The sequence below is a fragment of the Phyllostomus discolor genome, chromosome 2, assembly GCF_004126475.2.
Source record: "Phyllostomus discolor isolate MPI-MPIP mPhyDis1 chromosome 2, mPhyDis1.pri.v3, whole genome shotgun sequence".
Lineage (NCBI taxonomy): Eukaryota > Metazoa > Chordata > Mammalia > Chiroptera > Phyllostomidae > Phyllostomus > Phyllostomus discolor.
The window spans coordinates 209,992,477-210,015,527 of record NC_040904.2 but is presented as its reverse complement, the minus strand read 5'-3'; the positions used below and the strand labels follow the sequence as shown (position 1 = coordinate 210,015,527).

Below are 23,051 nucleotides of genomic sequence, written 5' to 3'. Positions count from 1 at the left end.
TCTGTTTTCTGGGCTCCCTGGGGCGGAGGCGCCTCCTGTTTCCCCCAGGCCCCCCAAATCAGGCTGGCAAGGGTGTTCAGAGGCGGCAGCCAGGCCCCCCTGCCCCAGGGTGGGAGGCCAGGGAGGGACGGGGCTCAGGCGGTCTCAGTGAGCGAGCAGGGCCAAGGTTGGCTCCCAGGGCCTGTGTGACATTAGAGCTGGCGCTGTCCCCTCGCCAACTTGCGGAGGAGCTGGGCAGGCGCAGTGGGCACGGGGCCTGGGCTGAGGGGCTCAGGGCAGGGACGGAGCCTGACAACAGTGGTGGCCCGTGGGTGTGCTCGGGCTCCAGGGGGTCTGTCAGGGGACCCTGGGGGAGGGCGACGAGCAGTCCCAGCCCACTTGGGTGGGCAGTGCCCGCCGTGGCAGGTGAAGGTCAGGGGTCCCCCCCAGAGCCAGGGGTCCCGGCCGGCCTGACGGAGCCTTGTCCTGGAGGGGGAGGTGGTCTGGGAGAGTGGCCCACCCACGCGTGCCTGCCGGCCACGGCTCCGAGGGGTAAATAATTGAAGGGCAGGTCACACGAACCGGCCTGCGTCACAGGATGCCGTCCCCGCGGGGTCCGGTTACGCCCCAGATCCAGATCGCGCGCTGACATCCCTGGCTGGTGAATAATTAAGCTGCCACCCCCTCCGAGGCCGGCCTCCATCTCCGAGTCCCGCTCTGCGGCCTCCTGCACCGCCTGCTGAGCAGTGGGCACTGCCTTGGGACCCCCGTGTTCCCCACCCCTCGAGCCCGCCAGCCTCTGCTCAGCACCTGGGCGCGGCCGCCCATGGCCCCCGAGATGGACCAGTTCTACAGGTCTACCATGGCGATCTACAAGGTGAGCCTGCCTGCAGCCGGCCTGGGGCCAGAGCACCCTGTCCCAGGGTGCAGGGCTCGGGCTAGCTCGGGGGGAAAAAGGGTGAGTGTGGCTGTGGAATATTCTGGCAAGAAAGATGTGGGGCAGGGCTGGGCTGAGCGCTGGGCACGGTGGGGACTTCTGGGGGAAGTCCTTCACCACCCCAGCCCCAACTGAGGCCTCAGGGAGGGGTTTGTCTGCAGTCCCCGGGGAGCGGCGGGCCTGCTGAGACGGCTCTGCCACGCTGGGCGAGGCGGGACAGGGCCTGGCGTGGCTGTAGCTCGGAGCAGGGGGTCCAGACGGCCAGCTGGCAGCTTCTCTCTCTGTCTCTGTGCCTCTCTGTGCCTGTCTGTCTCTGTGTCTGTCTCTCTCTTCTTGCTGAGCCCCTCACTCAGCCTTGCTGCTCCACTCCAGGGGGGTTGCTGCCATCCCCACAGACATTTATTGAGCACCGCCTGTGTGCAGGACCCTTTTCCATGTAAGCCTCTAACACCCCACCTGTAGAGTTAAAAAATCACCTGGTTGGATAGATGAGAACAATGAGGCCAGAGAGGTCAAACAGCTTGTTCAAGGTCACGGAGGGAGGCAGCAGGGCTGCAGGGATTTGAACCAAGACCGAAGTCCAAGCCCAGAGCCATCCCTGCCACTGTGGTTCTAGGGGGGCTCCCCTAGGTTCTGGAGGCCCCTCACCAGGGCCAGGGATGCCCTGCTCCAGGGGCCCTTGCTTCTGGCCCTCATTTCTTCCTGTCCCACTGATCCCCCCTCCCCTTGCCCTCGGGGTCCAGAGCATCATGGAGCAGTTCAACCCCGCCCTGGAGAACCTGGTGTACCTGGGGAACAACTACCTGCGGGCCTTCCACGGTGAGTGCCCGGCCACAGACCCCCGCCCTGCCCCGTCCACTCCACACAGATGCACGCACACCCACCCACGTCCTCTGCACCCCCACCCACGTTCTCTGCACCCCCACCCACGTTCTCTACACCCTGGACGGCCACTCACCATTTCCCAGCAACGCACCCTCCACCAAGGCTGTGGGCAGAGCGTCCCACGCCATCTGTGCAGTGGACAGGCTGGGACACACCCGGAGCCAACTGCTCCCCAAACTCTCCGTGCCTTCTAGTTCTTCAGAGTCAAATCTGCTCCCCCCACCAGCAGCTGGAGCCCACCCCTCACCCACCCCCACTCCATGCCCCCGACACCTGTGCCCACCCTCCCAATGGGCTCACAGAGATGCCTGCACCCCCCAGCCCCGGACAGGCCCACCCCACCCAGGGTGCCCCCCCACCTGCACCTAAGCCAGACCCCACAGTGTCCCCCGCACCCTGTCCTGATGGAGGGAGGGGTCTGCAGAAGGGGGGGCAGCCGCACCCACTCCTCCTCCCCACGCAGCTCTGTCGGAGGCGGCCGAGGTGTACTTCAACGCCATACAGAAGATCGGGGAGCAGGCCCTGCAGAGTTCCACGTCACAGATCCTGGGTGAGGGCCCCCCCCCCGCTGTGCCCGCCCCCCAGGCCTCCTGCTGCCCAGGCTCCGGAGGGATGTTCTGCCTGCCTTCCCGCTGCCTCTCCTCAGGCCCGGGCGGCCTTGCTCCTCGGCCTCGGGTCCCAGAAGGCATTGCTTTTGTAATCTTGCCCTTCCAGGAAGTCCGCCCCGCCAAAAGCCCAGGCCCTGCAGCCCAGGGCCCGGAGCCCAAGCCCCTCCCCACTGCTCCCTGCCGGGCTGGGACAGGTGCTGGGACAGGTGCTGCCCGAGTCCTAGAGCCACATGGGAAATCCCAGGACTTTGGTCCAGAAATGCAGCCTCAGGCAGGCCCTTCTGGAAGCCTCTGGCAGGAAGAGAGTGGGCAGGGCAGGTTCCCCTCATGAAGCCGTGGTTCTCTGGGCCTGTAGGTGAGATCTTGGTGCAGATGTCGGACACCCAGCGACACTTGAACTCCGACCTGGAGGTGGTGGTGAGTACTGGCCTAGGGGGTCACCCGCCCGCGTCCCTTCCCAGGGAGGACTTCCTGAGGCCCTAGGGACGCGGCAACACCGGCCCGGCCCGGCCCTGCTGGGCACGTTTATCTGCAATGTCTTCTTCCGGCCTCCAGCCACCGGGGAGGCAGGTGCCATTTCTGTGTCCAGGTTACAGAGGGGGAAACCGAGTCTCAGAGATGCAGCCCCCCACCCAAGATCTCAGAGTGAGGGAAGGAGCCAGGAGAGAGAGGGCTGTAGCCCCGGGGCCCCTCCCCACCTCCGGCCCTGCTCCCCCCTCTCCTGGAGCAGCCGTCGGGCAGACCTGTCCCACCTGTGAGAACAGCCCTGCCAGCCCCGGCTGCCCACAGAAGTAAACCCGGGCTATTCGGGGAGGACCCGCGGGCCCTGCTGACCTGGCAGCGCCCCGGCGTTGCCCACGCCCCCCAACCACCCTGACGGGCTGTGCCCACCAGACACAGTCTGGCCTCCCCCCACCAGGCTGCTGTCATGCTGTCCTCTCAGCCTGGACCCCCACCCCTGCTGTCCAGCACAGTTGCCCCCTCCTCCAGGAAGCCCCCCTGGCTCCTAGGCAGGTTCGGTCCCTCCTCCCTCTGGACTCCCGACAGATGCGCCCATCTGTTCTGAGCACGTGGCAGATAAGAAAGTGAGCTCTGCAGCCAGAGCACCCGCTCCACCGGCTACTGGCTTTGTGGCCTTGGACGAGCTACGTAACCTTTCTGGGCCTCTGTTTGCCTGTCTTTGAAGTGGAGACAGGTATACTAACTGCCCTGTAGGACCCTTGGGAGGGTTAGTTGAAGTGAATGAGTGCACACCCTTCACCCTGGCCCCCGGCCCCTTCGTGTTTCCCGGCTGTGACAGTTGGAAGTGACACGCCTGTGTCCCTGCCACGACTGGGAGCCCCAGTGGTGTTACGGAAAAGATGACTCAGACGGCCTCGGAGTTTGCGAAGTGGGGTTTTATTCACGCATGCGGACCCAGGGGAGATAAATTCCAAATTGTGGGCCCCGAGTTTTAGACTGGGGCTGATTTATATCCTTGTTACAGAGGCAGAGGAGGAGGGGGAGGAGTGCAGCTGCTGAAAGCGGGCATGCAGGAGCAGAAAGCAGGGTTAGCGTACGACCTGGAGATAACTGCTTGTCTGGGACTGGCTGCTGTCCCAGCTGCTATCTGGGAATAGCTACTGCACAGTAGGTCCTGTCACAGTCCCCCCTTTTGATGCCATAAGGTGTTTCTATCCCTCTAGCATCACCGTACACCTGGCTGTACGGCTGAGGAGCTGGGGCGGGTTGCAACTGCTGATACTGGCGTTGGTACCGCTGGAGGGCTAACACGTTGGTGGCTGCCCCATGCACGAGTCACCGTGGCCTCCAGGTGTTGGAGGAGTGGGACATGATCTTCTCTCTGGAGCTCTAGGGCCTGGGGTGGGGACTGGCACCGCGCGGGGCTCTGCTGCCTGGGAGGAGAGAATGAGCTTTGAAGGGGGGCGGGCTTGGCCGGGCGGGGAGGAGAGAGGGCCCCCGCTTGGGCATGAGCGTGACATCCCCCGGGCAGACGTGGGCCGGAGCTCGGAGCCAGGGCAGAGTGGGGGCGGGGGTGGTGACGGGGGCCTTGGAAGGTTCTGAAGGGAATGTCCACTAATTACGACAGTTCGTGGTTCTCAGGTGTGCGTGAAGGGAACCCTGAAAGTCAGGGTGCCCTTTGGAGACCCCATTAAACGCTCAACCGTTTGTTCGCCATGTCAAATGGGGAACAGTGTTAGCAGCAGAAACTGTGTGTCCACCCACAGTGAGAACGGTGTCCCGGGACCGTCTCCCGGACACCCTGCGGGGCACGTGGCACTGAGCCTGCGCCCCCTCCGGCCGCTCCGCAGGGTGCTGTGCAGCCCAGCTCCCGCTGGCGGCCAGGGGCCTCCTGTCCTCGTGTTTGACGGCTCTCCGTGTCACTTGTGGAACCCCTGGGCTGCGCAGGGACAAGTGTCACCCAGGCCCGCTCTGTAAAAAGAGCTGCCATCTCTGGGCACCAGCGTCTTGGCTGTGACAGCAGGGCAGGGCCCTGGGCCAGAACCCAGAGCCGCCCAGGCCCGAGCACACCCGGGGCCTTCCCCCTGACTTGTTTGTTGGGCAACCGCTGACTGCCTCGCGCCAGGCTCTGTTGTGGGCACGGGGGTCCGTCAGGCACACAGAAGCCCGGCCCTGCCCCGCCCCAGGGCGGAGCCAGGCCAAACCCAGGGCTAGGCCGTGTCGTGTGTGCGGCAGGTTAGACGCAAAATAGGCCCCAGAGGAAACAGAGCAGGGGAGGGGATAGGAAGGGCTGGAGGGGCGTAATTTTTTTCTCACTGAGATGTTTATTGATTTTAGAGAGAGAGGAAGGGAGAGGAGAGAGGGAGGAGAGAAAAAGAGAGGGAGAGAAACATCAATGTAAGAGAGAAACATTGATCGGTTGTATGTGCCCTGACTGGGGATTGAACCTGCGACCTAGGTGTGTGCCCTGGACAGGGATTGGACCCACAACCTTTCGGTGTACAGGACGATGCGCCAACCAGCTGAGCCTCCTGGCCAGGGCAGGGGCGCCCTTTTTCGCAGGTACTCAGGGGCGGCATCACCAGAAAGGAGACTTGGGGAGGAGGGCCAGGAGGAGGTGAGGAGGAGCCAGGCGGACTCGCAGGGAAGCGCATTTTGCACAGAGGGAACAGCACGTGGAAGGGCGTGAGGGGGCCGTGTGCTGGCGTGAAGACAGCAAGGGCGGGTGTGGGACAGAGGACCAGCCACCCGCCGGGGCCTCTCTGCCCAGGAGGGGGCACCGTCAGGTGGTGCTGAGGAAAGGCGAGGCAGGGCCTCACTTGGGTTTGGGTCTCTGACGTGAGCTGACATGCAGGACCTGAAGTGTCCGCTAAACATACTAAACCTCAATGGACCACGACTGGCAAACCCACCCGTGCACCCATCGCCCAGGCCAAGAACTTTGCAGCCTCCCCGGCAGCCCTTCCACGTGCCCTCATCAAAATCACCGCCCTCCTTCCCTCCCTCCCTCCCAACGTGACCACAGGTCTGGCACTGCCTGTTCCTTTGTCATTGATCCAAGCGTGCACCCCTACTCACTAGATTTTGGTCTTGCTCATTTTTAAAATACGTGTTTGAATCTCTTCATCTGCTGACCCCCCTCCATCCCCTCCACGTCTTTCCTTACATCTCACCTGTCGGAGGCCCTGGGGCCAGTGGACGGCCAGTGTCTTTTTAAATTTCTAATTCTCACCGTAACTGGTGTGGCTCAGTGGATTGAGTGCTGGCCGGCAAACCAAAGGGTCACCGGTTCGATTCCCAGTCAGGGCACATACCTGGGTTGCGGGCCAGGTCCCCAGTTGGGAGTGTGCAAGAGGCAACCACACATTGATGTTTGTCTCCCTTTCTTGTTCCCTTGCTCCCCCTTTCTCTAAAAATAAAAAGTAAAATCTTTAGAAAATAAACTTCTAACTCCCTCTTGAACCCTGTCACCCATTTCTGAACTTCTCTGATTCATACCCACGTCGTCCCTTCCCAGCCCTGTGTCGTTGTCTTAACGCCTGGTCCGTGGGCCGACGCCTCTGCCTCACTCTCCTTGTCTGCGGGGGTGTCCTTCTGGGCCGTACTCTCTCCTTTCTCACAGTCACTTTGTTGGACTTAACGTCGACGGTTTTCTACTCCTTATTTTTACGTGAAATTAGTTTTCATCAAGGGAGAGTTTTCGTGCAGTAAAACGCCGCGTTCTTAAGTGTGGAGTTGGGTGAGTTTCAACCTTGTGGGCTCACCCTGCAGCCACCCTGCTGGCCAGACAGGGCTCCCGTCAGCCCGGAGCTCCCCGGTGCCCTGGCTGCCCCTTTTCACCCAGAGGCACCAGGGCCTCGTTCCTGTCTCTGGAGATGAGGCTGGCCCGTCGCAGAACGAGCCGGGAGTGGAACTGTATGATGCGCGTTTCTCTGCGTGCTGCCGCGCTCACTCGGGGCGGCGTCTGCACGTGTAACACGTGGTGTTGCATGTGCCGGCGCTGTGTGGTGCTCCATGGCTGCCCGTGCTGTCGCGTGAATAGTCCGCTGCTTGTCCGCCCATTCTCTGTCAGTGGCCGTGAGGCTGCTTCCCCTCTGGGCTTGTTAGAAATAGGCCTACTGTGAACAAGTCTTTTTGTGGATGTACAGCTCCATTTGTCTGCGGTGAGTGCCCGGGAGTGGAAACCGAGGGTCGGAGGGCGGACACGTGTTTGGCTTTGTGGGAAACCGCCGGAGAGCTCTCTGAAGCCCTTGCACTCGCCTGCGCTCCCGCGGCAGGGCCTGAGAGCCGCCGTGGCCCTGCTGCGTGCGCCCTTGCCCACGTCCCCGCCGCTAGTCCGTTGTGCTCCCGCCGTCCCCGGGGTGCGGGGTGGCGGGCCTCGCCGCGCTGTGCTTTGCGTACCCTGATGAGTGGTGGCTGTCAGTGGGCTTGTTGGACGTTTGCGTAGCTTCTTCACGAGTGTTTGTTTAGTCTTTTCGTAGGTCGCTGTCGTCGACGGTGACATGTTAAAATGTTTATGAAACCCAATTCGGCAGTTTTTAAAAAAATGGCTCGGGCTTCTCTCCTACCCAAGAAATCTTCACCTGCCCCCGCTGCAAAGATACTTTCCCAAGTGTCCTCGCAGAGGCTGCACATCCTGGGCTTTACGTGCACTGCTAGGACCCAGCTCAGGGTTATTTCTGCGTGTGAGGGGAGAGGGAGTCGGGGTGGTTCTCCGCGTACAGGTACTTGGCCGTTCCCGAACCTTCAAAAAGACCTCCCTTTCCCTGCTCACTGGACTTGGCGTCTCGGTCCAAAATCGGTCTGTCTCTCGCGCGTAGGTCTGTTTGTGAACGCCCCACCTTGCTCCATCGATTTCTTTTTTTTTTTAGATTTATTTATTTATTTTTAGAGAGGGAAGGGAGGGAGAAAGAGAGAGAGAGAAACATCAATGTGCGGTTGCTGGGGGCCGTGGCCTGCAATCCAGGCATGTGCCCTGACTGGGAATTGAACCTGCGATGCTTTGGTTCGCAGCCCACGCTCAATGCACTGAGCTACGCCAGCCAGGGGCTTCCATCAGTTTCTTTGTCTTCCCATTGCCAATACCACACTGCTATTACTGTAACTTTACAGTAAGGCTTGCTGTCAAGTGGTCCGAGAATTTTGTTCTTCTTTTTCAAATTGCCTAGTCCATTCAAGATCCTTTGCATGTCCATGTAAGTTCGAGAATCACTTGTCAATTTCTCTAAGCTCGCCTGCTGGGGTTGCCATAGGGATTGTATCGATCTGTAAACAGTGGCCATCTCAACAACAGCGAGTCCTTTGACCCCTGAACATGGCATACCCCCCTGTTTGCTTATTTTTCATAGCAGTGTCTCCTCATGTTCCATGTAGCAGTCTGGTGTGTCTTTCAATAGATTTATCTTTTTTTTTTTTAAGGTTTTTTTTATTCACTTTTAGAGAGGGAAGGGGGGAAGGGAGGGAGGGAGGGGGAGAGAGAGAGAAAGAGAGAGTGTGCGTGAGAGAGAGAGAAACATCAATGTGCAGTTGCTAGGGGTTATGGCCTGCAACCCAAGCATGTACCCTGGCTGGGAATCGAACCTGCGACACTTTGGTTCCCAGGCCGCCCTCAATCCACTGAGCTACACCAGCCAGGTCAATAGATTTATCTTTATATACTTCACATAAAGTATGAAGTCACCTGTAAGCGGCACCGTAAAACTTCACTTCCCACTTGTGCGTTGTTCGGCCTGCTCTTCAGTGGGGTCGCCATGGCTCCTGGGTGAAGAGTCAGGTGGCAGCAGAGGACAAGCGGGGAGGCGGGAGGACCAGTTCGCAGGCTGCCGTGGTGACCCAGGGTAGGCGTGGGGGCTTGGCCAGGGGGCTGCCGCGGGGGTGCAGGTGAGAAGAGAGCAGGCCGCGTGTGGGACCAGGAAGACTGCTGATGGGTCGGACGTCTGTTGCAAAGGAAAGAGGAAAGTCCAGGTGACTCCAAGGTTTTAACCTGACCGCCTGGACAGGTGGAGTCACCATTAGCTGAGGTGGGAACCCTGGACATGGACCCACAGGGGGCCGGGGGAGATCAGAGCTCAGTGCTGGACACGACGAGTACGAGATGACGGCCAGAGAACCAAGTGGAGAGGGAGTCCTCGGCTGTGAGGTTGGGGAGGCTGAGTTGGGGGCGAGGTGAGGTCAGGGCTGGGGCTGCATCTGGGAGCCGTGAGCATGCGGACTGCGTGAGCTTCCAGGGGGAGGGAGGGGGCGGGGCTCAGGGACGAGGCCCAGAGGGTGGGGGGTGCGAGGAACACCGCGGGGAGGGTGCTGGGCCGGAGGCCAAGGGAAGGAGGTGCGGTGGTCGCCGGATCCAGTGATGACGCGTAGTGAGTCCGAGAGCTGCTGACTCAGCGCCGTGGAGCCTCCGGGACGGGGACGGCAGAGTGTCTGTGGGCATGGTGGGGCGTGGCCTGAGTGGGGCCCACCCACGACCTAGTGAGCAGAGAGGGGAGGGGCTCCGCACACAGAGGCCGCTCAGTCTGGGGTGGGGGGGGGGTGTTCCTGCAGGGATGGCGGAAGGCTCTCTGGGGTGGCCGGGGTAACTCGTACCAGAGCTTGCGGTGCCCTCGGCTTCTTCTGTGCGGAGGGGCTTGGAGGACGCGCTCACGAAGTGTGTGCGGGAGGCCGAGCCGGGGAGGGCGGGTCTGTCCCGACCTGCTGGGCCTTCCCCAGCCTGCCCTGGGGTGTGTGACTTGCTTATTCCACAAGCCATCTGCTGATTATTGACAGTCCCTCCGCAGCAAGAGCTCAGAGTCCACCTCCAGTGTCATCCTCCCAGTGCCCGACTTCCTAGGAGCCCGCCAAGGACTTCCCATGAACCCGGAGGTGCCTGGGCCCGCCTGGGTCTGGGCCCGCCTGGGTCTGGGGCCGCTCCCCGTCTGCGGTCACAGGGAGTGCCGGGGAGAGGGAAGCATTGTGATCCCGCCGCCCTGCTCTAACGCGCACGGTGGGACGCAGGTCACAAGGGACCGGAAGACGGAGTGACGTCCTGTGAGGGGAGGCAGCCTGCTCAACAGCAGTCCTTCCCGGCAGGAGGACTGGGAGGAGGGGGACAGAGTGACGGGGTGAGGGAGCCCCCAGCTTGTCGGCAGCCAGTGGCCTAAGGACGCTGGCAAAGCCTCCTGCAGCCGGGCTTCCTGGGCCTCCCGGGCCCTGCAGCTGGCCCAGCTGTTGCCCTGCCTGCCACACCCACCTTTGTGACAGCCCCCCCCACCCCGCCCCCTCCTCGTCTCAGCAGGCCAGCTCCGCAGTCACACGGGCGTTGCCAGCACGTCCATTCTGTTGATTTTGTGCCCTCTAGACATGCCCCGTGGCCCTCAGGGTGGACCCGGTCCGCCCCTCCAGGCACCAGTCACCTTCTGTGTTTGTGCTTGGGTGACGGTGTGCCTGGGCTCCCAGGGCCCGCCTCAGCCCTGCGTCTCGCAGGCGCCTCCTCGTTTCTGTCGGGCAGTTTCGAAGGGGCCCACGTTCTGTGTCCAGGCAGGAGCCCTGAGCTGTGTCTGCAGCCGGAGCCAGCGGGAGGGTGGGGTGCCTCCCTGCCGGGAGGCCCCACAGATGCCAGTTGGGAAGCCCCGTCCTACTGGGTCCAGCGGAAAAGGGGCCCCGTAGGGCAGACGTGTGCACTCAGCACAGCTCGTAACACTGACACGCTCGCGCACACACACACACACACACACACACACATACACATGCACACACTCAGGGTTTCTGGCATGGCCAGTCCTAGGGAGACCACACTCAAGCTCCCTTAGAGACCAGCAGTTACCAAGGCTTCGGAAACAACTGTTGGAGAAAAGGTTACAATTCAGAGCTTCTATAGTTATGAGTTCTTTCTGCATCTTGGGAAATCACCAGCATTCCTCTCCGGGTTGATGCCTGAGCCCCTGGGACCGAGCTCCCCGAGCACAGTGCGGGGCCCTGTGCAGGGGGCAGGGCCCTGGCGCCGGCGGAGGGTCCCCAGAGGTGGACGTGGCAGTGGGGTCAGAGACACTCGCTCCTGTTCGCTCCCTGTGCCACCTGCACGCAAGGGCGAAGCGGGCACTGGAAGGACTTGCATGCAGAGTGGCCCAGGGAGTGCCGATGGGGACACACGGGGACTGCGTCAGGTGGCTGCCAAGGCCCCCAGAATCCAGGCTTACCAGGTTTACAAGGCTGGACCTTGGAGGGCATCTGGCCGAGGCTACGCCATGACAGATGGGGAAACTGAGGCCCAGAGAGGGGCAGCAACTTGTCCAAAGTCACAAAGCACACCAGAGACGCAGCCAGAACTAGGACCTGGCTCTCCTGGGACTGAGCTCGGTGGCCTTCCCCGGCGTCCTGGTCCCCCAGATGGTCCCCCCGCACCTGTCACGGGGACATGCTGCCCCAGAGCTAAGGCCCCCCACAGCCCAGAGTGTTTTTGTGGGCCCAGACCTGCCCACAGTTCCAGGGACTCAGAGATGGGTGAGACCGGGCTCGTGGCCATCACGCGCGAAGGTCATACAAAGGGGCCGAGCAGGGGCCGAGCAGGAGATCCTGCCCTGGGGCCGGAGGGGTGGACAGTGAGCACATGTGCGCACGCTCCAGGAACAAGACGACTGGGCGAGGACCCCGCCTGGGGCAGTCGGGCCGGCAGGTGGTGGAGGGTGGCGGGAAACTGGGTGCAGCGAGGGGCGTCACCAGAGCACAGACTGGGACCGAGAGTGGGAACCAGGGGCCGCGGGCACAGTCGCCGAGGGGGTCTCGGGTGAGGTCCTGCACCGCTTTGCGTCATCAACCATTTGATCTGCCCGCCACCCGGGCGCTCTGTTATGCCCATTTCTCTGGTGACTGGGCAGGTGCCTGGCACATTAGCACGTGGCGGGCACTGTATTCAAGTGGGCAGTGCAAGGGATGCTGGGGCCTGAGAAGGGCCGCCCTGATCAGCCCCCTCCTGCACTCCACACAGGTGCAGACGTTCCACGGAGACCTGCTGCAGCACATGGAGAAGAACACCAAGCTGGACATGCAGTTCATCAAAGTGAGTCTGGCCGCCTCTTCCCGTGTGACACAGGGACCCGTAGAGGTCGACGCCGGGCATTGGCCGGCCCCGGGTTGTGGGCACGTTCCCGGCTGAACGCCCCTGCCCCTGTCCAGTGCTCTGACCCCCGAGCCAGGCATCTCCAGCTTCTGACGCAGGGTCTCCCTCCCCTCCTCTCCCTGCCCCACCCAAGGACAGCCGCCAGCACTACGAGATCGAGTACCGCCACCGCGCTGCCAACCTGGAGAAGTGCATGTCCGAGCTGTGGCGCATGGAGCGGAAGAGGGACAAGAACGTGCGGGAGATGAAGGTGCGAGGGCCCACCGGCACCCCCTGAGCTCCCGCAGCCGCGCCAGACCAGGCCGACTGCGCCAGCGTGGCGTGGCGTGCCGCAGCCTCTCCCCTCTGCTGCTGCGGTCAGCCAGCCCCTGGCCGGGTGGGAGTCACTGGTCCCAGGGACACCCTGAGCACGGCCCCTTCCCTGCACTCCCCGGCCCTCCCCAGGTGCCCCAGGCCCCCTCCAAACCCCAGCACCTCCCTTGCTTCCCCACTTCACTGAGCGAACCCGAGACCGTCAGTCACGGGCTCCTGAACCCGGTAGGGAAGGCGCGACCCTCCCACAGTCCCACCACCCTCCCCCGCCCTGCTGCCCAGGCCCCGCCATCCTGCGCTGTCAGTGGTGCCTGAGGCCAGCCCCCAACCCCCTCCCCACCCCGCCCATCCCTGGCCTCTGTCTCCAAGACCTCCGTCTCCCTTCCTCTCTGCTCTTCTGGTCGCTTCAACAAGCTCACGTTTCTTTGCAGAATCTTCCCTCCCAAGTACAGGGGGGTTGTTAACTCATTGGCACCTTCATAAAACCGGCCATCCTGGGCCCCACCTCTGGGCTGGGCCCTGCGCTGGCTGCTGGGGACGAAGGGATGGTCACACCCCCCCAGCCCTGCCTGGCGGGCGGCGGGAAGGGGTGACACTGCCGAGCTCAGGAGGGTGAAGCCGCCCACGAGAGGGCAGGCCTGGGAGCTAGGGCAGCCCGGGGGGTGCTCCGGGGAGGCCTCCAGGAGGAGGCGGCTGGGTCAGGAAGGCCGGGAAGGCTGCGGCCCACGCCCGCCTCCAGCCAGACCCCCTTCCCCCAGGAGAGCGTGAACCGGCTGCACGCGCAGATGCAGGCCTTCGTGTCCGAGAGCCAGCGGGCGGCCGAGCTGGAGGAGAGGCGGCGCTACCGGTTCCTGGCCGAGAAGCACCTGCTGCTGTCCAACACCTTCCTGCAGTTCTTCGGCCGGGTGAGCTGCCGCGGGCGGGGGCGGGGCCCCGTGCGCTGGGGGCTGGCCCGGAATTTCCCTCCTTCCCTCCTCTTCCTTCTTTCTTCCTCGGTCCGGTGGATCCTCCTTTCTTCATTTACCCACTTTCCATCGGCTTCTTGGTTTATTTCTGTGTTTATTGGTATCATCAGAGAGTCATCATTCACTCAAGGTTTTGTTTATTCTCATGTTCGCTCAGTAACCTGTGCACATACTCACTCCCGTGTGAACCACGTACTGTGTTCATTCCTGCTTGCGTGCGCCCACCATGCAGAAGGTCACTGAGTCACAGGTCCACCCCGTTACCGTCTGTCCATTTTCCCTTTAACTTAGACCCTCCCGGTGCCTGCTCTTCTGTTTGCTGGGCCGGTCAGGCTTCTCCGCGTCCCGCCGTCGTCCCGGTGGGGTTTGCCTTCTGGGTTCTGCGCAGTGCCGTGTGGCGCTGTTGGGTGTACAGCCGTCAGCCCTGCTCCGCGGGTGTGCCGCGTGGGCGCCCCCTGCCCCGGTCACACGGTCCGACGCTCTCACCTCCAGTCCGTCCGGGCTAGTGTGCCCTCCCCACTCCCTCGTCTCTTGTCTCTTTACTTGAAGTCTGTTTCTGTCCCTGAAGGGCAGCTCCGCTCGTATCTTTGACTCTGACGTCTGTCCCCTAGTGTAGGACTTCCGTCTGTTCCGTGTCACCGGGCAGCCGATGCACCCGTCTGCTCTTTCTGGCTGACTGGCTCACCGGTACTCCTGTGCTGTTTCCCCTTCTCCTGCCGTGCTTGTTCTGGTCAGTTTGGTTGGGTTGCTGTGCCTTCCCCTTCCCCTTCCCCTTCCCTCGCCTGGAGAGTCTGCTGTTCAGTTGCTACGCATCTTGCCAGGCTCTGTCCGTGCAGGGGGGCGCCTGTCTCTGGGCTACAAAACGGTGCCTCGAGGGCCGGCAGCGGCCCCAGCCTGTGGGCCCGGAACTTGGGAAAGCCGGCAGCCCCTCCCAGGCCACACTCAGGAGGGACACTGGGCGTTGCCCCACCCGCGTGTCCCTGCGGGCTGCGCCAGTAGGACCCCGAGTCCCAGTCCTTGCCTGGGCCTCTGCCAGCCAGCAGTGGTCAAAGCCGTGTCCCGCCCTTTTTCTGTAAAGGTCCCACAGGGCCACACCTCACAGTCGCCCTTCCGGCACGTGGACTCGCCTGCCTGCCTGGCCTGGCCTAGCCGTAGACCCTCGAGAGAGGCCGCTGATGGGATGTGCAGGAGGGGGGCCAGGGACATTGGGACACCATGAGCCCACAGATCAGTGACTTTGTCCCTGCAGTCCCCAGCATGGCCACCTTCCCCGCCAGTACTTGTTCCTGCCTCTCTCAGATTGGAGCCGCCCTGGTGGCTGTGATGTGCTCTCATCCTGGGTTTGACTGGCGTTTCCCTGATGGTTGGCCATGCTGAGCAGTTCTCAGAGGCGTACGGTCCGCGTGTATGTCTTCTTTGGAAAGTCCTTTCTGCCTGTGTCCTGACAGCTGACCGCCCACATTAAGAGGAAAGTAGCCGCCTCGCTGGCTGCCCCTGCTGGGTGACCTGGGGGTGGGGGTGGGGTGCGTGGGTTGAACGAGCCTGACTTCCCCAGGAGCAGGAACAGGTTGCTTGGCGTCTGACCTCGCCGGGCTCAGGACATACGAGCTCTGATCCCTAAGATACTAACTGTCAGTATTCATGTACATGTTCTGGTACTGCAGCAGCGTGCACAGGCTTTAGAACGAGATTTAAAGAACTGTAACTCCTGGCCAGGAAGGCAGCTTTCTCACAGTCGCCTCCCATCACCCGCCCTGGCTCCGCCCAGGCCTAGTCCACGCCCCCTCCCTCCCGCGGCGTCTCTGCGCTCCCTGCACTCCGAGTGCAGCCCCAGGACAGAGCCGTAGAGGTGGGGTTTCTGAGTCCACTGGGTGTGGGCTGTGCCGGTTCCCACTTCCGCCAGCAGCGGATGGGAGTCCCCGCCCCCTCGACAGCGGCGTGGCTGACTTTTCGCTCTCCGCCGACCAGAAAGGCGGGCGCGGCGCCTCCGCAAAGCGTTTCCTGGTGCCGGTCTCCCACGCGAGGCTGGCGTGTCTTCACCTTTCAGAGCCGCGGGCTCCCCTTTCGGCTCTGCTCTGTGCCGGCATCTCTCCCTCCACCTTCCCGTTAATCCGTGGGAGCTCTTCACGTGTTGCTGAAATCAACCCTTTCTGGGTAACGAGTTGCCAATATTTTTTCCAGTTTGTCATTTAGCGTTTGACTTTGCTTATTGTTGGTTTTGCCATATTTAAAAAAACATATATTTTTAAAGATTTTATTTAGCAATTTCAGAGAGAGGGGAAGAGAGGGAGAGAGAGAAACATCAGTGTGTGGTTGACGCTCACACGCCCCCTGCTGGGGACCTGGCCTGCAACCCAGGCACGTGCCCTGACTGGGAATGGAGCAGGCAGCCTTTCCGTCCACAGGCTGGTGCTCAATCTACTGAGCCACACCGGCCAGGGCTAAAAACATATATATTTTCATTTAGTCAAGTTTATCAGTCTTTTCTTTTTAGTTTATGGGGTTCGCATCATGATTTAAAAGGCTTTTCCACTCCATGCGTGCTGTTAAAATTCTCCCGTGGTCTCCTCTGCGGCTGGGGACGCCCGTCGGGACTGTGCTCCTCCCCAAGCACGGGCGGCGCTGCCCGGGGGCGGGGCCCAGGGAAGCCCGTGAGGCCGAGCGCTGTCCAGGCGGGACTCGGGGCTGGGCCGTCACTCCCAGAACCTGCACCCCCCAGAAAAAAGCCTTTTTAAAGTACGGTGTGAGGAACCTAATGGTCTCGCTTTGCTCGCTGCCCCTGGAACAAGCTCTCGGACGTTCGTTGTGGGGTGTTTTCTCATCGTTCACGCGGGGCAGCAGAGAGAGTGACCCTGGCGGCCACCCAGACTGGTCGCTCCCGTGACGTGAGGCTCGGAGCCCTTTTTGCTGCCTGAGATCACGGTGAGGCTTTGGGCAGCCAGCCCGGGAGGGAGAAGGGAGTGGTCGCTGAGGGGCAGGGACAGGTGCGTCCAGGCGCAGGACCTCGGCGGTCGGGGACCACTGCGCCCTCCGCACCTGCTGCCTCCCAGGGCGGCCGTGAGGACCGGGTGGGGCAGGGAAGCCTGTGGCCGAGCCGGGCATGGAGCGGACGCTCAACCCAGGGCAGCTTTCATTGGTCCTAAGGTGACAGCCTTGAGCTTGGCCTTGGGGGCGGGGGATGCTTGGAAAAGAGGAGAGACCTTTCTAACTGGAGAGCCGTGTTTTGATTGGACCTGGGAGTTAATGGACGGAAGCGACTGAGTGAGGGCGACACAGATTACACCACTGGAAAAGGCGGTGTTGCCCGGCACAGTTCTGCAGGGCCGCGCCGGGGCCGGTCCAGGGCCGGTCCAGGGCCAGAGCAGCGAGGGGACGTCGTGGCCCAGACACCTGTCACGGTTTTCAGGGAAGGAAGGGGCAAAGCAGGGCGGGCAGGTTGAAGCAGCAGGTTTCAGGTGGCCAGTCTGCGTGGTCTTGGTGGGCTCCGTGCCCCAGGGGTGACCCCGGGGCCAGGGAAGTACCGGCTGGCTTGGTGTGCCAGTTAGAGGAAGGGGCGGGGCCACCGGTTTGGATTGGTCGGTTCGCATGTGACGGGCACATTCAGGGGCCAGTGTTCACTGCCCCTCAGAATTACCTAGGCCCTGGGAGGGGCGGCCGCTCCAGGAGAGCGGGACCCTGGGATGTCAGAATCAGAAAACACAGAAACTGAAAACCGTGATTAACATACACCGCAGGTCTGACACTTAAAGCCCTCCCACCCCAAGCTGGTGTGGTCAGCTGCTGAGTCTGTGTCCTCAAAGGCCTTCAAGCAGAGTCAGAGGCCGGGGTATTGGGGTGCTAGAAATGGGGTGCTTACATAGACTGCAAGGATGCACTGGGAAAACTGCATTTGAAAGGCCTCTTTAGAACATTACTCCAACTGCCTTAAACAGTGCAGGTGCTTAGTATTTTAGTTGCTGGGCATTTCAAGGGTTTCAGGACTGGCTGTATCCAGGAGCACACAAGATGTCATCAGAAATTTGCCAGTGTCTGTTGCTCAGTTGTAGTTTCCCGTGTTGGCTTCACGCTGCCTATTTAGCAAACCCCATGAGGGGAAAGAATATATATATTTTCCAGATTGTTCCAGGGTGAGTACTAGGATTGGATTCTGTGGTCGCAGTTTTGGGTAAGCGCCATCCCTGAGTCCATCGCTGCAGCCAGGAGGTTGGCGTAACCTGCGTGGCCAGCGGAGGTTCCCCTCATACTCCTGTGTGGGGGCAGTGGGAGAGCTCTGCCCAAAGGACACAGAGAGGGGGCAGGGGGAGCCCCTCGGGAACAGAGTGGCCTTTGACAAGAAGAGGGTGGGCTGACGTTGGGCGAATCCCAAGGGACACCACCATCTTCTTAGCTCCCAACAGCTAGAAAATCTCCTTCCTCAGCTTGCAGGGCCCAAGGCCCCAGGTCTAGGGTGCCCCTTCTGAGCCCTGGAATCTGAGAGCTGCTCAGACCTGGGCGACCTCTGCGTTCTCGCCCCACCAGGCCCGGGGCATTCTGCAGAACCGCGTGGTGCTGTGGAAGGAGCAGTCGGAAGCCAGCCGCAGCCCGTCGCGCGCCCACTCGCCAGGCCTGCTGGGCTCGGTGCTGGGGCCGCCCTACCCCTCGGGCCGCCTGACGCCCACCCGCCTGGACATGGTGAGGCCTTGGGCGCCCCCGCCGCTATTCGCGCCGCCACTCGCGCCCCCGCCACCACCGCTCGTGCCCCCGCTGTCCCCTGCACCCTCCGTGGGGCCCTGGGGCGTGGGACCCTGGGGCCTGGGACCCTGGGGCCTGAGGCCCTCCGCCTGGAGCCTCCTGCCCCCCAGGGTGCCGCTCTACGCAGCGCCCCCCAGCTGGCCCTTCCGCCCCGGCGCGGCCTCCGCGCCCCCCTGGTGGTTCGGTGGTCGCAGGCCCGTGAACCCCTACGCCGACTTCTGGGACTGGGGGTGGGGGCTGGACTAGGGCGCTCGGCCCCGCCCCTCCCCGCCCCACCCTCCCCTGCCCGTCTCCCCTCGCAGCCCCAGAGGCCTCTGGGAGAGTTCAGCTCCCCCCGCAGCCGGCACGGCTCCGGCTCCTACGGCCCCGAGCCCACCGAGGCGAGGACCGCGTCCCAGCTGGAGCCAGACCGCCGGTCCCTGCCCAGGACGCCGTCTGCCTGTGAGTGCCCCCGGCGCCCGGAGCTCAGAGGGAGGGCCGGAGAGGCTGGATGGGGGTCCAGGGACCGGGAACAGGAACAGAGGTTGCGCTGCAACGGGAGGGAATGAGGGTAGACATGAGGGAGAACTTCCCACCCACGTGCTGCCTCGGTTTCCCAATTCCGCAGCCTCGCTCTACACCAGCGGCGCCCAGCGCTCGCGCTCCAACTCCTTCGGCGAGCGCCCAGGCGGGGCGAGCGGCGGGGGCGGCGGCAGCGGGGGCACCCGGAGGGTCCGCGCTCTCGTCTCCCACTCGGAGGGCGCCAACCACACGCTGCTGCGCTTCTCGGCCGGAGACGTCGTGGAGGTGCTAGTACCGGAGGCCCAGAACGGCTGGCTCTACGGCAAGCTGGAGGGCTCATCCACGTGAGTGGGAGCCGGGACGTGCAGGGTGGGCTGGGAGGGGGACCCTGGAGGCCTGAACTCCAGCTCCGACTGAGGCTGCTTCTGCTTCCCCGGAGCCCCCTCCATCTCCCGCCTTCTCCCTCCTGCTGCCGTCTCAGCTCCCTCATCATCCACTCAGTGAGAGCAGGACGCACCGCAGCGCCGAGCTCGGGGCGGGCGGTACAGAACGGGGACTGGTTGTTAACTTGCGTACCCGCTGTGCTCCCGACACCGGGAGGGACGGTGCAGCGCCCCGCCCCGGGGAGTCAGCCAGACCCAAGCGCTGATGGAGGGATGGGTGGGCCGCCCCAGGCCGGCAGGGAGGCAGCCGGCAGCGCTGGGACCGTGCAGGCTCTCCTCATAGTCCTGCGCGGTGGACATCCTTAAAGAACCTAAACGGGTCTGTGTCTGACGCCGTGAGTGGACAGGGATGGAGAGTGCGTTGTGGTCGCCAACAAGCCTAGGGGAGGAGAGCGGGGTTGGCGTCCAAAAAGGGAGGGGCGGGGATCACTCTTTCTGCTGGGGGGAGAGGGGGAGGTGGGAGCCTGCTGGAGTCAGGCAGTGCCGCTGCCGCCCCCCCCCCCCGGCGCAGGGCTTTGAAGACATGGATGGTGCCCTCTCCCACTCCCGCTAGTGGAGAAGGAATGAAGGACAGGGGCAGGGGTGGGAACGAACGATGCAGAAGGCGGAGTCCCTGCGTGTGGGGGACGGGGGGACGGAGGAGAGGGTGGTCTTGTGGGGAGGGGGTGCACACTTGTGTGAGCGGATGGGCAGGTGGGTGGCTAGGTGGGGGTCATAATGGGTAGTTGGGGGCATAGGAGGATGTACAGACGTGGGGTGCGTGCATAGGCTGATGGGTGACTGGAGTGGCTTGGTGGTGGGCGCAGGCAGCGGGCAGGTGAGGATAGATAGATTGGTGGGTACACAGTGGAGTAGCGGCCCATGGGTGGTTGCCCACGTGGACCACGGATAGCTGAGGGGACAGAGGCGTGGTGGCGTGGACAGGATGGTACAGTAAGGCACAGAGGTGTGCGGATAGCTGGGCGGATGGCATGGGCTGCGCGGACCAGGAATGGGAGGATGAGCTGGCGGGGGACAGACGGCTCAGCGCAGGAATGGCAGAAACCCCGCCGAGGGCAGCAGGGCGCCACCCCCGACGGGAGTCTTCCAGACTTCCCGGGCCCGGATAAGTGACCTAGCCCCGGGCTCTCCGACCACGCTCCTGGGACTGCCTCACCTCTCCTGGGACTCATGGGTCAGAGGAACTTGCAGCGGCCAGTCTCAGCACCTGCGGCCGGTCTCCGGGAAACCGGAGTGGGCAGTGCTGCGGCCGTCTCCTTCCGCCGGCTGGGGTCGGAGTAGCTCCGGTCGCCTCCACGGGAGGGCGCTGCGACTGGGCCCTGGAGTCCAAGGCAGCTTTTCGGAGGACGTTTGCCCGGTGGTGCTGCCCAAATCTGGCGGGTTCTCTGGAGCCTGAAAAGGCGCGGGGGCAGGATCCTAGTGCCTCTCCCTCAGCCCCAGCCGCTTGCAGCTGCGACGATGAGCTTCCAGCCAGGCACAGGCCCCAGAAGCAGGGTGCTGAGGCCCCAGAAGCGGGGTGCCGGGGCCCCAGGACCAGAGGAAGCGCACTGGCTCGGGAGTCAGGCCCCGGGCTGGGGGCCCCTCCCTCTGGCCTTCCGCAGTTGCCTGTGGACCCCGCCCTTCGCCGGCACCCTTGTGGGCCAGTGTCTGTGGGTCCGCTTCCCGCCAGGCTTTCGGGACCCCCGCGGGGCGGGTGCCGAGTGAGCAGGGGCCGAAGTGGTGGCCCCAGATCCGGGACACATCGCTTTCCTCTTCGGGCTCCAGTGCCTCCTCCTAAGGGGCCCAGCCCCTGGTGGGACATGAGGCTGGGCTGGAGGCCTTGAACGCCGAGCAAGACCTCTTTCACGGGATTAAACGAGTCCCTCTCGGTAAAGCCGCTGCAGCGAGGCCGGCACCAGCAGTGCCCGGAGGCCGCACCCCCTTACACGTTCGGGGGTGCACGCGGGGGTGGTGCGGGGCCCCTGCTGGTGGGCTCCTCGCTGAGGGACCCTCTGCTTCCGCCCACAGGAGCGGCTGGTTCCCCGAGGCCTATGTGAAGCCCCTGGAGGAGGTGCCCGTGAACCCCATGAATGCCTTGAACCCCATGAACGCCTTGAACCCGGTGACCTCCATGAACCCCATGAACGCCTTGAACCCGGTGACCTCCATGAACCCCATGAACACCTTGAACCCGGTGACCTCCATGAACCCCATGAACGCCTTGAACCCTGTGACCTCCATGAACCCCATGAACCCCATGAACGCCTTGAACCCTGTGACCTCCATGAACCCCATGAGCCCCATGAATGAGCTACCCTCCAGGTACCTGGGTGGTAGAGTTGGGGCAGGGGCGGGGACTCCAGTGGGGGTAGCCCCCAACGTGGGGGGCATCTATGAGTGGCAGTCCTGGGTGGGCCCCGCCCCTGTTGGCCGCCGGAGAAAGGGCGCCCCCTGTCACCCCGCTGCGGACCGGCTGACCCTCCCCCACTCCGTTCTCCGGGCTCAGGTCCTACCCGCTCCGGGGCAGCCACAGTCTGGACGACCTCCTGGACCGGCCGGGCAGCCCCCCGGCGCCCTCAGAGTGCTGGGACGGCCGGCCCCGCTCCCGGACCCCGAGCCGCGCCCCCAGCCCCGCACCCACACCCCTGCCGGGCAGCCGCCGCAGTAGCATGGGCAGCATGGGGGTGGCCGGCGACGTCAAGGTGAGCCCTCTCCCCCCAGCTGCCTCAGCCCCGGGGTCGGCCCGTGGGCAGGGAGACTGCAGACCAGGTAACCCGCCCCGCCTTGCCACCGTGCAGGCAGGGGACGCCCCACCCACCGCGGTCTGCCCAGCTGTGCAGGGCGGGGTGGGGCGGGCCTCTGACTTGGGTGGCGGGCGGATGGGGGACGTGTTCACCTCAGGAACTAGAGCCCCGGGGTCCTGCTGGGAGCCTCGTGGGGGGGGGGGGGGCTGTCCTCCCTGCCTCCTGAGGGGATGCCTGACCAGCGGCCTGGGGCCCGGCCTGGGCCGGGGTGGTGTGGGGGCCGGTTGTGGGGGGGGCACAGGGAGCGCCTCCCCAGGGGGTCCCCCCAGCCTTGCCCTGGGGCCCTGGCTGGCCCTGGAGGTGGCATTCTGGCCCAGAAGGAAACCCACAGAAGGCCGGGCTTCAGGATGCCAGGGCCGCACTTCCCGGGGGGCTGGCACCACAGGGACCTCCAGGCCAGTCCTCTGCCCCCCTAGGAGAGGGGCAGGAGGGGAGGAGCTTGCTCGTCCTCCCCCAACTCCGCCCTCTCCCCTCCCCACCGCAGAAACTCATGTCCTGGGAGCAGCACCCGCCAGAGCTCTTCCCGCGGTGAGTCCCAGAGCAGGACCCGGTGGGGGGGGGGGGGCTGTGGGCGGGCTCAGTGGAGGGAGGGAAGGGGGAAGCGGAGGTGAGTGGGGGTGAGGTGACGCGGGCAGGAGGCGGGGCGGACACCCGGCGCGGGGGTGCAGCTGCCTTCCCCGGACCCACGGGCCGCTGGAGACCCGGGCCCTCTGCCTGACTCCCCTCCCCCCACAGGGGCACAAACCCCTTCGCCACCGTCAAGCTGCGGCCCACTGTCACCAATGACCGCTCGGCGCCCCTCATCCGCTGAGGTGCCTTCCCCAGCCGCCGCTGGCTGTGAGGCTGCCCCGCCCCCTGCCCAGGGGGTGCCCGGAGCTGGCGCGGCGTTGGCAGCAGCAGCAGATCCAAGAAGTTGGGGCCCTGGCGCTGGGGACGGCGCCCTCCCCCTGTCCGTGACCCAGCCTGAGCAGCCCCGGGGGCCCACGCGCAGGGTCTGGGGCCTTCCAAATAAAGCGGCGGAATGGGGGACCGAGCCGTTCCTTCCCCTCCCCCTCCGAGGCCCCAGGACTCACCTGGGGGCCTGCCTCGTGCCCCCACCTCCCTCCCCTCCCCCACCACAGTGGGAGGAGGCCCTCCCCCCCCACGCCCGTCCCATCGGACTTTTGTAAACAATGAGAAATAAAGCAAGTGCCCATGGCAGCGGAACTGGTGGTCTCTGATTTGGGGGACTGCGTGGGGTGGGGGGGGGGGCCCTCCCGCTGGAGAACGGGGTCAGGGGCCTCCTTGCAGGGCCCTGGCTGGTGCCTGGGGGGCCTCGCTGTAGCCCCCCACAACCCTCATTCAAGTGAGTCTT

At 63.8% G+C, this 23,051-nt stretch overlaps 1 protein-coding gene across 2 annotated transcripts; it reads left to right on the top strand.

Moving 5' to 3' along the window:
- Positions 1-93: 93 nt before the first annotated feature.
- Positions 94-22,897, top strand: BAIAP2L2 (BAR/IMD domain containing adaptor protein 2 like 2). 2 transcript variants are annotated; one of them, XM_036019620.1, is made up of 14 exons: positions 94-856; positions 1,660-1,735; positions 2,265-2,351; positions 2,765-2,826; positions 11,831-11,902; positions 12,096-12,212; positions 13,033-13,179; positions 17,758-17,910; positions 18,273-18,411; positions 18,578-18,815; positions 20,922-21,215; positions 21,400-21,595; positions 22,182-22,225; positions 22,433-22,897. In XM_036019620.1, the coding sequence occupies exons 1-14, from the start codon at positions 806-808 to the stop codon at positions 22,506-22,508; spliced, it is 1,752 nt and encodes a 583-aa protein (XP_035875513.1). In that variant the 5' UTR covers positions 94-805; the 3' UTR covers positions 22,509-22,897. The 2 variants fall into 2 exon arrangements, with proteins under 2 accessions (XP_035875513.1, XP_035875514.1); XM_036019621.1 differs by lacking the exon at positions 94-856 and adding an exon at positions 873-1,352.
- Positions 22,898-23,051: the final 154 nt, after the last annotated feature.